Here is a 12,633-nt window from a genome sequence, read left to right on the forward strand (position 1 = left end):
AATCATAAATGTAAAAAACATACTTACTATAGAAACCCTGTCACTGAAGTGTGTTGTTTTTTGTAAAGAACAACTTAGTAAGTTGTTCGTCTGCTAAAAATAATCTGTGTGTCAGCCTATTTTGTGAAGTGAGCGTAGCTCAGTGGCAACAAACCTCAGTGTCTTGCATGCTATGCCACGTAGCTCCAGTCTGGAGAGCCATGTTGCATTTGGGCAAGGAGTTGTTTGGTTGATACTGTCAGGAATTGTCTCTTGGACTGATGTCTGGTATTTCTCATGGGCACTGCTGGTTGCCCAAGTATTTGGGAGGATCATTGAGAAGCAAGAGGTGACTGTAGTCAATACACTGGTGGTCTCAGGTGTATGTTGGATGCTCTAGAGACCCTAGGGCTTTCAGTGTGCTGGAAAGATATTCCTGGGGATCTTCTGGGAATAGCAGATCCCAGAGAGTCATGATCAGTGGCACAGAGTCCACTTGGACCTGAGCAGGGAGCTTGGACCAGATGACCCTACTGATGGTCCCTTCCAACCTTCACCGCTGTGACACAGTGGTTACCATGCACATCTGAGCTGTTTTATCCTCAATCAAGGAGTTTTGAACTGTGCTGGACAGGTAAAGAGAAAATTTGCTCTTCTTGCATTTTTCTGTGGTAAAGAAAACAGGCTTGAAGGCTGAGACCTACATACAGAATCTTGGTGTGCCCTGTATCATATTTAACCCTGGAACTCCATATACCAGCTGTGTAAGCCAGATTATGCTGCTCCTTGTTTGTCACACAGCCATCAGGTGATGGCAAGGAAAACCTCATGGCACTGGAAGAGGTTACCACTGTTGTTCCCTTTCCCATATTTTTCCAATTGATATAACAGTGTAGTAATTTACAGGTTTCAGTCTCCAGCAAAAGGCAAGTTGCCTTTTGTTGCACTTGCTGATGTACAAGCTCTGGATGTGCCTACCCTGAGGGAGCAGTTGGCACTGCCATGGAAAGGATGCCAGTGCTTATCAAGTCTCCCTGATCCTTTTGCTCTGCAGTAGCACCTGAAACTGACGTCTCAAACAGGCTGGAGTGTACCCAGGCTTTAAAATTCAGCTCACTTCTTCTCTTGGACTTTACTAGAAAAGCTACAAATTCATATTTTTTTCCCCTGAGGTGTTTTTAAATTGCTCTTGTTCCCAGTTCATTGTTATCATTCCTTTCTGTTTGTTCTTCTGTGAGTTTGTTGAGTTTGGGGAGGGAGTTTGTAATTATGGAGAAGTTGTTTTTATGGTTGTTTCCCAGCACTCCAGGGATGAGTGTTACCTACATAAAATCAGTATTATCTTTATGATTAATATTAAAAAGAAAAGCAGTAAGAGTGATAATAGTAATAATAGTAATAGTAATAGTAATAGTAATAATAATAATAATAATAATAATAATAATAATAATAATAATAATGGTACAGCAATGAAGCATATTTACTGCTAAACATGGTGAGCTTCTTGGGCAAGCAACCCTTCCCTGAAGAAGGCAAAGAACCTAGATGGTAGAATCCCTCTCCAAGAGCAAAACCACCTTTAATTCCTGCATCATGTCTTAAATTCAGCATAGTTGTGGTATTGTGATCAGAGGTGCAGGAGATGGAACCAATGAGAGAAGAAGCCCTTGGAGAATTTTCCCTGCACCATGCTAAATTTGTCTTGGGGTGGATGAATCTGGCCCCATCTGGGTGGGGTGTGTTCATCTGGCCAAAGTCTGCCTGGTTTCTTTCTCCCTGCATCTACCTGCATTAGCTGCCTTCTCCAAGAGCTCTTGGTCCATTCAGGCTGGCAGGCCAATCTAATCAGATGAGGGCTTGTTCAGGGAGATGTTCTCCTGCCATCCCCCTGCAGCCTCAGACAAAAGAAAGAATGATTTGCAAGGTGCAAGGTTTGCATTAACATTTTTCCGCAGAGTTAAGAGGGATGGATGATCTGGAATGACACTGAGATAAAGCAATGCGCAGCTGCCAGGGAAATGATGTGCTTCATCTTGTCAGGTTTCTGGGCGCTGCTGGATGAGCTGGCTAGAATAGGCATTTCTGTCATGAGCCACAGAAAGCACACAATGATTTCTTGTCTCCCCATTGGACTGGCGACCTCTAGTTCCTTAGGTATTGGAAATAGTTGGAAACAGATGCAAGGGGGTTTGGGCAAAGGAGCCCTCCATCTCTCCACCTCCAAGTCTTCCTGGAGACAAAACTTCCAGCATGGAAGGGATGGAGCAGAGAATCACTCCCCGTCTTTCATTATCATTTGATGCCTTTCACTCATGCTGGTAAAGCCAAAGAGCTGAAAGGTTTGAGATGTTTCTTGTGTGTGCCGACATAGCAGAGTGTATATCAGGAAAGGCCTGACATTTTATGCAACTTTATCATTGGCCAGCAGGCAAAGAAAGTGGATAAATTAATCACCTTTTCCCTCCATCTGTCATAAGCTTTTATCCCATGGAGAGAAAAATGTTTCCACTTTGCCCTGGCTTTTTGAAGTGTGACACTATTGTGTTTGCCAGCCTACGTAATGCCCAAGTCATCAAAATGCCAGAAATGGTGGAGAATGTGATTACCATTTATAACACAATCTGGTGGATCACAAAGCTGGGCTTTGAGCTACTCTGGTCTTTGTGAAATGCCCCCAGAGATTTCCAGCCAGTCTGTTCCCCAGGTCATTGACTCTAACTACTTAGCCAAGCAATTTTCTCATGGCTCATCATGTATTCCTTGTGTTTTATTTACATTTTGTTAAGTAATGATATCTATAATTTCACCACATCTGGTGAAATTATAGATATCATTACTGTCCGTTAAACTTGGGGAATTACATACGAGTTTTACAGCCTGAATAGGCAAGTGCAATGCGCTTACCAGGAAGGTCTCATCATGTGCCTCCCCTTTCCATGAGAGTCATGCAGTGTAAGCTCAGGAGCAATGCAGCAGTGTTTTGTCAGCAGAGCCAAGGTTCACCTATCCTAACTCTCAGAAAACTTTGTTGCCTAGTTTTGCACTGGCTTTGTTTGCATGGCTTTGAAGTACATCCATGTTAAAAGTTCATCACAGGGAATCAGTCACTTTCCAGGCTGTCTTAAAATCACTGTTCTGTTACAGTTTAAAAGCAAATTTGTGTTAAAAGGTCTGTCTTTTTTTTCTGGGTAACGTTCTCAGGATCAATCTGACTTCCCAGGAGCTCTAAAATATAACTCCAGGGTTTGAAAAAGAAAAATCAAACTTCCTTTCTCCTTACCCTGTGAAAAAAGAAAAAAAAAATTAAGCAATCTCTTTCTTTCCAAAGCCTCTGAGCTCATACATCTCTGAACATTTAAAGAGAGTCTTTTTTCACTGTTGGCAAATGATTGTAATGGACTTGCAGTTGTTGGACATGATGTTGTTAGCATGAAATGCTTTTTTACACTTGAATCACTCTGTTCAATGGTTCTGTATACTGGGTGTCCAGGCACTCCTTTGCCATGCTTGTGCAAGATTGAGTCGCACGCAAGACTAGCCCTGATATCTCAGTATTTTCATCAACAGCATTATGCTTCTGTAAGGTTTTGGGGTCAGAGTCTGTTCAGGGTACCTGCAGCTTGCAAGATGCTTTGGAGTCCGTGTTTCAGGTTGCAGTTTTCTTGCTGCAGGGTTCAAGTTTAGGTGCATTTAATCTTTTTGCTACTCATGCCTTGTGCCACAGACGACCTCACTCTGTGTGCATTAGAAGTCATGTATCATGCACCTGATGAGATTTTTTTGTTTTACCTTCAGCACAGCGATGCAGTCCACGACCTGCTCCTGGACTTCATCACATGGGTTGGCATCCTGCTTTCCCTGGTCTGCCTCCTGATCTGCATCTTCACCTTCTGCTTCTTCCGTGGGCTGCAGAGCGACCGCAACACAATTCACAAGAACTTGTGCATCAGCCTCTTCGTGGCTGAGCTCCTCTTCCTCATCGGCATCAACCGGACTGACCAGCCAGTAAGAGACAAAGCACTTTCTGCGTCTGTCACAGGCTCTTGTCTCAGTGCATCTGCTGTGTCTGACCAGTGAAAAACATTCCTGCACTGTCTTCATGCCATGCACGAGTCCTCAAAGGGCTGGGCCCCTGGTTAATAACTGGGATTCACATGCTGATGCCTGCCGTGATTTCAGGGGCTGTATGTGTGTTGCTTGTCAATGTGTGTGTATGTTTAATAAGCAGGTTGTAAAAATGAGCTTATACTGTGTACATCTTCATCTGCTTATTTGCATGATTGTGTATGTGCTTGCCTTTGTATCTTTTAGTATCACTTATATATGCTTGTACTATTTTAAAACAATTCACACATATTTCCCAAGTGTAAAAAAGTTCTTCCTTTGTAGAGGGAAGATAAGAACACCCTCATTTTTATTAAGCCTCCAAGTAAGAGTACTCCTGACTGTTGCATTAATTAATCATGCTACAAACAGCTTTCCTTGCTCTTTTCAATCCTCACACAGATTGCCTGTGCCGTCTTCGCTGCCCTCCTGCACTTCTTCTTCCTGGCAGCTTTCACCTGGATGTTCCTGGAGGGTGTGCAGCTGTACATCATGCTGGTGGAGGTGTTTGAGAGCGAGCACTCCCGGAGGAAGTATTTCTACTTGGTGGGGTACGGCATGCCTGCGCTGATTGTGGCCGTGTCAGCAGCCGTGGACTACCGGAGCTACGGCACGGACAAAGTGTGAGTGACTGTGGCTTTGCCTGGACCTGCTCAGGAGAGATGGGAGTGGGGGCAACAAATGGACATGGGGAGCCCAGAGGAATTGTTCAGGCAGAACTCAGCCAGGAGGCGTGCCTTGCCTTATCTCTGTTTCTTGTAGGACAAATTCCCCGCTATGAAATGATTTGCAAAGGTATTTTCTAGGGAAGTCAGTCGAGGAAAATTTTGTCACATCATTGCATAATATCAGCAGAGGTCACTGTCCCTAGTTTCAGTTTGGTACTATATCAGCAAGATCCTCCTTCTCTAACCAAAGAATATTTCATATTTTGATGAAGGTACTGCTTTCTTCCTCTTTCTTTAAAACTGTTCTATCAAATTAACAGAGCCTGCAGGCAAAATAGGTGGTGACTATGGAAAGCATTAGGCTCTTTGCAAATCAGAGCAGCCATATCATTTATCATTACGAGTATTCTTAAGTGTTTTTAACATTGCTGAGGCTGGTATGAAAGCACAAGTTAGATTATCATGCAACACTGTTGAATGGAAAACAAGGGGAAGATTGAATGTTTGATTCTCTTTGCCATCTTTGCTACAATAGGATTAACAGTGTGTTTTTATTGACTTTTTCTTTTCTTCCCTTTCAGTCAGTCTGCCTTTTCAGTCTCACTTTAACTGAGTTAAGGGCTCAATATGAAGGCATATAGAGTAAAGAGCCATTGTTGGTTCTGAAGCTCTTTTTTGGCATAGATCAGGTTAGGCCATGGCAGCATTTGATTTTCTGTTAGGTTCAACAGCAGATTTTTTGCCTGAAACCTTATTTGTATATATGAACCTTTATTTTTTGAAAAAGCAGATCTGTAGAGCAGTGGAACTGCTCATGATCCATTACCATGCCAGCAGGCAAGCTTGGCTCCCAGATGGATATTTGTGTTGTGTTCCTCCCATGAGTGGGAGAGCAGTGACCTGAATTTGTATAAATGTCACACTTCATGGAAAGGAAAGGAAATCTCCTACAGATAAGGGTAGGAGGGTGTAAGTTTTTTAGGATCTCTACCAATTTATCCAAAGTAATTTGACTGACTTTTACAGGCCTAGAGGGCAAAGAATAGGTAACACAACAGCTGATTGCCATTTCTGAAGGAGATTTTCCATCAGTTGCCACCTGCTTCCTGCCCCAACAAGCTCTTCTATTCTCTCCCCCTCTTGAGCATTATATAAGCACCTATTAAATCAGGTATGGAAACAGTTTGCCTTGTCCCTTTAGACAAATTTATTCTTAACTGTGGTGTTCCTGTGGAGGACATTGCTCTTCACAGTGGCCTACATCAGGCACGTTAAGCCTCAAACATATTCCAGTAGTCTGGAAAGGACAGCACATCTGCCATTGCTGGAGCACTGTCCTAACCTGTCCAGTTTACAGTGTAGTATCTTGTGGCTACTTTCCACACTGTTCACCCTTTTGGCTTTTGCAAATAGACCTTGGTTGCCAAAATGTTTCCATGGCATGGAAGGTGCAGGCAGAAAGTTTGGCTGAAATTCCCTGAAGGCGAACACTTCGCTGTCTTGGCATTGAAGAGGCAGCAGTCCTGTGTGTGTGCCAATAAAATATGTCTCCCTCACCACAGCACTAAGTGGTATTTTAAATGATTAAACATGTATATATAATATTTTGTAAACAAATATTTACAGGGATTTGCAAATCTAAAATATTTATTTATAATTTTTAATTCCAGAATGTACAATTTTATCACGTTCTCACAGAGGAAAATAAAAACCATACAATATGTTTTGTATAACTATCATGCTCCATCTGGTTGATGGATGATGATGTATTTTTCAGTATAATGTTATTAGAAGGGTAGAACTGATTAGAATTTGCAGTGAACTATATGCCAGGCATGCATAATTTGATTGCAAGAAGTTGCTTGGTTTTGCCAGGTTTTGTAAAACATCCTCTGGAATATATTACTTGCCTCCCTCCATTATTTACTGCATTTGTTTAAGCAGGACTTATGGAGCTGTTAGTGTTATTTGTTTTTTGCCTGGCATTTGGTGCCACCATTCATACATCTCAGAATGATTTGCTTAAACATGCAGTCTAGGGTTTTCTTGATTTCATTTTCCTTTCTAAATCCAACCCTCCTGTAACACATGCCCACATTACATAGCCAGGAACAGGCAGTTGTTCCTCCCTCTGTTGCTTTACTCATCACTTGGTGCTTGTGGTTTTCTTGAAGTATCCCATGTCCTATTACTCATATTGGCATTTTGGAGTAGCTACTCCATAAAGATATTCTTATACACTTATAATTAATTCAAGGATAGGGATTGATCCTTTTCCTAGTTCTTTGTGTTTGTTTGCTTGTTTGTTTGTTTGTTTTAGAACAGTTCAAACCCCTTATATTAGGAGATTAATTTGCTTTTGTGACTAAGCAGCAGCAAAAATTCTCTTAAAAGATCATCCCATTCAGGCTAGCTCAACTGTGTTTGAGATAAATCAGAAATGTTGCATCTCTCCTTATTCTGATTCTAATCTCTCAAATGAAGATGAAAAGCAGGAAACCCCACTGCCAAAGAGATTCTGGCAGTGCTCTCATAAGCTTCCAGGTTACTATTTCTTGCAGGCCATATCTTCAGCTGCTGGGTCTGAAATGGCCACAGCTCAAGTTAGGTTGCAAAAAAGAAGATACTGGTATTGTACTTAAAAAAATAAATTAAAAAATAAATAATTTGCCTTATCCCATGTGTTAATCAAGTCCATCCATTTCCTCAATGGGTATGATGTCAAGGGTCATGGTGGGCAATGCTGCAAAATGCAAAGAAAATAGTATAGAAAATAGTATTTGCATTTGTAGTTAGTGTTTGAAAACTGCACTTGCATCTAAAATTAAGTAAAAGCTCAATTATGGCTTTAGCGGCCTTTGAGAAGACTTATGCTAGAAGCATGCCATCCCAAATCAGCAGCAAGAAACTATTCCATATTTCCATACTTCCCTGGGTTTTGTATCAAAGCCTCTCACAAATTGCAGAGGAAAGCAGCTACACTTTGAGTTGTTCAATATATTTTAGAAACTTGTAGGTATATTCATTCACTGGTGGTCAAATCCATCATGGCAAGGATCTCTCTTTTGTCTCTCCCCCCTTCTTCCCCCCTTTTGGAATGCTATAAAGCAGGATATACATGGTAAGCAATCCAGCTGTCAGAAAGCAAAATGAAAGCCCTGTGTACGTACACAGCCTCCGAGTCCATCAGCCAGGCGCCGACATTTCATGCATGTAAATGCTGCTCAGAAAATAGCATCTAACAATGTGCTCTGTCTTGGGTGGCTCCACTGAACTTGTTTTATTTGCAGTGCTGCTGCCAGCATTTGGAGGAGGAAGCGTGAGCTATGTGGATGCTGAACTCCATTAAGCAGAACCTATATTGCACCCTTGGAAGGCATGTCTGGTGCATGCATATCCCATTGCTGCACCCTGACAAGGAGGCTGTACAGCCACATGAAACAAACCACTGAGCTCCCATGAACAACATGATATGTTTAGGGCTCTTCAAATTTTATGGTCCAATGGCAGCTAATGATTGTTTATTGGTTATATTTAATGCACACCGGGGATAGTTTAGTATTTGATTTCTCTTCATGCAGAAAATAGAGTAAACTCTTTGTAGTCTTTATTACTTGGGCAAAGCCTTAGGTGAATATTGTGAGTTGCCACTGTGGAAAAGGAGGAAATTAAAAAGTAAAGGAGAGCAGTGCCACAGAGCTTGTCACTAGAAGTGAATGCATTGGGGTGACTCCTAGAAGAAGCAGTGGGGTTTTGAGCAGTATTCCCTACATACACATATTTCCTGATAATCCCTTGCCTTGCACTGAGCCCTGAAGGCTCAGTGTTTGCTCAATGGCAGCACAGCCTAAACTCGTAATGTGGCAAGTCCGTGCTCACAGCGCAGCTGCTCGTGGAGGGTCACAAGTAACTCAGCAGCCCAAGATTAGCAACTCTGGGAAGTGAGTTGCCTGATTGCTTCCTTGTTTGGAGGAGCTCATTTATGCAGCTCATTGTGCGTGTGGGTTTTTGTCTTCTAAGGCAAGAAAAGCTCAGTGTGGTACTTGTCTGATTAGCAATTTACAGCTCCACAACGCAGTTGGCGGGATGCCTGTGTTTTGATGTTTTGGTCTTAATTTGCATTTTTAATGAGGTATGACTTAAACAGGTTCAGAGTTTCATCTCTTCCTGATGACCACCAAGAACCCCATTTTTTTTAAGTCCCCCAAGGCTGAGTATTGTACACTGTTTCACAGAAAGGCAAATTTTCCATTCAAACAAATAAAAAATGACATTGCATTCTTTGAAGTGTGCAGAGAGGCCTAAAAAAGCCTTCTCTGTTTTTCACAAGCTGTGCTTCAGCTTAGGTGAAGGCATCTCTCCTGGGGCTCCTCTTGCTCCATGCCTGGACCCCGCTTACCCTGATGGCAGGACCTGGTTCCTCTGCTTTTTCTCAACCACAGCATCCTCAGTTGTTTTCTATAAATGAAGAGGCAGATATTTTAGGGAGTGGGGTAGAAAATTTCATTCTTTTTGCTGTCTGGAAGAGGTACCAGTTGCTTTGCTCTTCTTTGCTGAGCCTGGCACAGCTTTATGCTCATCCTGAATTTCAGCTTTCCCTGTTTTTCCCCATGTCCCAATCTATATTCATTCAAAACCAGCTGCACCAGATGTGACTGAAGGGTGATCACCGTGCTTCAAGAAGTAAAGAGAGGGTTTATGTTTTTCCTCTTTCCAAGATCCAGGTCACTCTTTATGCTGAAGGAAAACTAAGTTGATGGTGACTAAAATACAGTGTTCTCAACTTCTGGGCAGCAGGGGCTAGGGGTTGTTTTGAATATTAAACTGTCAAAAAAAAGTTCAAAATATTTTCATTAAAAAAAAAAACAAAACCCCCACAACCCTCTGAGTCCTCTCCCACACACCAGCACTCATTATCAGTAGAAAAAAAGTGATGGGGCTGCGTATTCTGTGATTTATATGCAGCAGCTGAGGCATAAGCACCAGTTACTCATTTTTCCTGAGGGGGATGGGGTAGGTATAAAGTCTGAAACGCCGTGTAAATATGTGAGCTGCTGCTATGCAGACATCCTTGTTTCGGAATGGCGGGGGCACTTTTTACAGGGACTTCATTATCCTTGAAACTTCTATTCCTTTGTCAAATCTAGTTGCAATTGGGTGACATTTCAGATAGTATTATGGGTGATACGCAGATGTCATGATGGCATAAACCTTTTCCTATAGGGAATCAGACTCAAGTAGTTTCGAGTCACTCATGTTGTTCCATTACCAGCTGCATCTAAATCACCTTGAACTTCAGCAGCCAGGGAGGAAACAAGATTTCCCAGCAATAGCTCTGAAAGCCTCTGTTTGCCTCTTGCATTAAGATTTTGCTGCTATCACGTGAGGATTCTGGATGAGCAACTGCAGAGGCAGTTCAGGAGTGACAGTTAGGGAAGTGACAGTATTTTAATTTGTGACAAATAGCCTTATGAGTGTGTGCGTATATCAATACATCTCCAATGCTGATGAGACCTGAAATTTATATGGTCAGGAAGGGAAGTGAGAAGTTTTCTCTGCATATTTGAATTTATTCATATTTTGGCTTCTCCCAGCCACAGAGGTTCAGGGCATGCTTTATTCTCTCATCAGGCATCTCCTGCTGATCATCTCCCATGGGGCTGCTGGCACAGACCTTTCTGCCTGTTACAAAGTCCATTGGAAGGGAAAAAGCATTAGGCACATACACTAGAGCTGTCATTTGTGAGAACTGCTATCTCCACCACCATGATAAATTCATATATACAGTTCCTGTCACTTGCCTAATCATGAAATTCTGTCGGATGTTTAGTAGAAGAGTGGTTTTATGCTTTCTCAGTCCTTTGTGTATAAATGGAACTGTGATTTGCAGCATTGCAAAGACGACGAGATATTATTATTTTAAACATCATGTGGAACTTTCTTGGAATTTACATTTGTCTGTCTTGTAACGAGTCACTTCCATTTTATCTTCCTGTCGCCTGGAATGAACTAGGAATGGAAATGTAATTTCCCAGGGGCTTTAAAAAATGTGGGGAGTATTAAATGCGGTTGAAATTAAGCGATTAATAATTTAGTTTTAGGCCATGAATCAACTTCTTGTGATAGCGCAGACCATATGCAACCCTGGAAACATTAGTGGAAACAAAATACTCAGGAGGTTCAGGGAAATAAAACACTTTAAAGGGGAAGTTGCTGAACCTAATTAAACCTCAGCCTTCTGTTATCCAATACATGCTTCCTATTTGCACCAAAGTTTCTCTGATGTACTTGCTAGAGAAATATCATCTTGCTTGACAGCTGACGGACAGCTTGCATTGCATCAGAGCTGGAGAGCAAAGAGCAGCACAAAGCAAAGAAGTTCTGTGGATATTCATCAGACCCCTTCCTTAAAAAAACCCACGGTTTAAGGAGTTTTTCCAACAGATGCAGAAGGCCTTAGCAAATAGGCCTTGTGCCATTTTCTCCCTGCTTCCTCTGGAGGTAATTATCTTACTCCATCAATAGCGCTGTCAGAAATTGGGCACATAATTCAGCATTTAAATGAACAAGCAATGTAATATTTCCTGTCTCCCACCGGCGTGTTTTGCAGCTCACATTCTTCTCTGTCACTCTCTCACTCTTGATGTATGTCCTGGGTGCAGTCCTTGAATGCCTTCTCTCCCCTGTGTTTCATTACAGATGTTGGCTCCGACTTGACACCTACTTCATTTGGAGCTTTATAGGACCAGCGACCTTGATAATTATGGTAAGAACTCCTAATTAACTACTCCATCTCTCAGGTCAAGAAATAAAACTTTTGCTGTCCCTTTTCTCTTTATCTTTAATTTACACAGATTAATTTGAGGAAGGCATGTTCTTCTCTGACCCTACCTGGCATAGCAATTAGACCCTCATTATGAGAGGCTCTTGGCATTGCAAAATACTTGATCAAAATGGACCAGGGAGCTTCAGAACAGGCACTTGCAGAGTTTGGTTTTTACCACTGAACATTTAGAAGTGCTAAACTGTTTTGATGCCACTCACTGCTTACACCTTTTTTGAATTCCAGAGTGAACTTTTGCATTGATAACAAAAAAAAAAAAAAAAAAAAAAGGGAAATCTGGGAGCAGGGGAGGGGGGGATGAAGAAAAGTCCAAACTGGAAAAAAAGCTTGTTGAGGGTTTTTCCTAACCAGCAGAAGTTGAAACTTGTGTGACTTCATGTTTAGCACATTGCCAGCATATCAGCTAACACAGCAACAAGGTAGAGAACCCAACTTCAGAGACAGCTGGAGTTTTCTTATACTTTAATCGCTACAATATGGCTTAAATAAACCATCCTTTGTTTTGACTAGGCTACGGTTTGGCTAGCACAGAAAACCAGGCACTCTGGCTTCAATGCAGACATTGTCTCTGCTTCTTCTGCTTCTCCTGCAACTTGGGAGCCATTTCAGCAACCTTCCACATCAGGAAGGGGGGCATGCCACCTACTACAACTCTTGGGATTTTTTTCCCCCTTAAGCAATTCATTCATAAAAAGATATCTTCCCTTTTTGATTATGTCTCAAATCCTAGACTGGGCTTTTGGGAAACTCCTTTCCAGGAATTGGCCGCCTTGTGAGCGCTGAAGCATGGAAACTCCATCGCATCTTTTACAGAAAAAACCAAACAATTTTTTATTTTTGTTTTTCAACTTTGCATTGTGCAAAGTACAATCAATTGTGCTTTCCCTGCCTACGTGCCCTGTTCCGATGTGTTTAATAGGTGTATTCACCAAAAAAAAGATGCTTTTTTGCTTCATTACAATGGGGCTGGCTGGCTAAGATGCTGGGAGTGACTTTTCACAACTGTACATATCTCAGACACAGAGAAGCCCTTACTCT

General features: G+C 41.9%; 1 protein-coding gene across 31 annotated transcripts in view; it reads left to right on the forward strand.

The window, feature by feature from the left end:
* Positions 1–12,633, forward strand: part of ADGRL3 (adhesion G protein-coupled receptor L3) — a 488,531-nt gene that overhangs the window by 422,709 nt on the left and 53,189 nt on the right. For all 31 annotated transcript variants that reach the window (XR_012580371.1, XR_012580372.1, XR_012580370.1 and 28 more), the window contains 3 exons: positions 3,775–3,984; positions 4,486–4,706; positions 11,451–11,517. Coding sequence is in view for 28 of the 31 variants with exons in the window: in XM_074540856.1 (XP_074396957.1) it covers positions 3,775–3,984; positions 4,486–4,706; positions 11,451–11,517 (498 nt within the window). In the remaining 3 variants the exon portion in view is untranslated. The remainder of the gene's footprint in view (positions 1–3,774; positions 3,985–4,485; positions 4,707–11,450; positions 11,518–12,633) is intronic.

Source organism: Zonotrichia albicollis, chromosome 5, assembly GCF_047830755.1.
Source record: "Zonotrichia albicollis isolate bZonAlb1 chromosome 5, bZonAlb1.hap1, whole genome shotgun sequence".
In the NCBI taxonomy this organism is placed as follows: domain Eukaryota; kingdom Metazoa; phylum Chordata; class Aves; order Passeriformes; family Passerellidae; genus Zonotrichia; species Zonotrichia albicollis.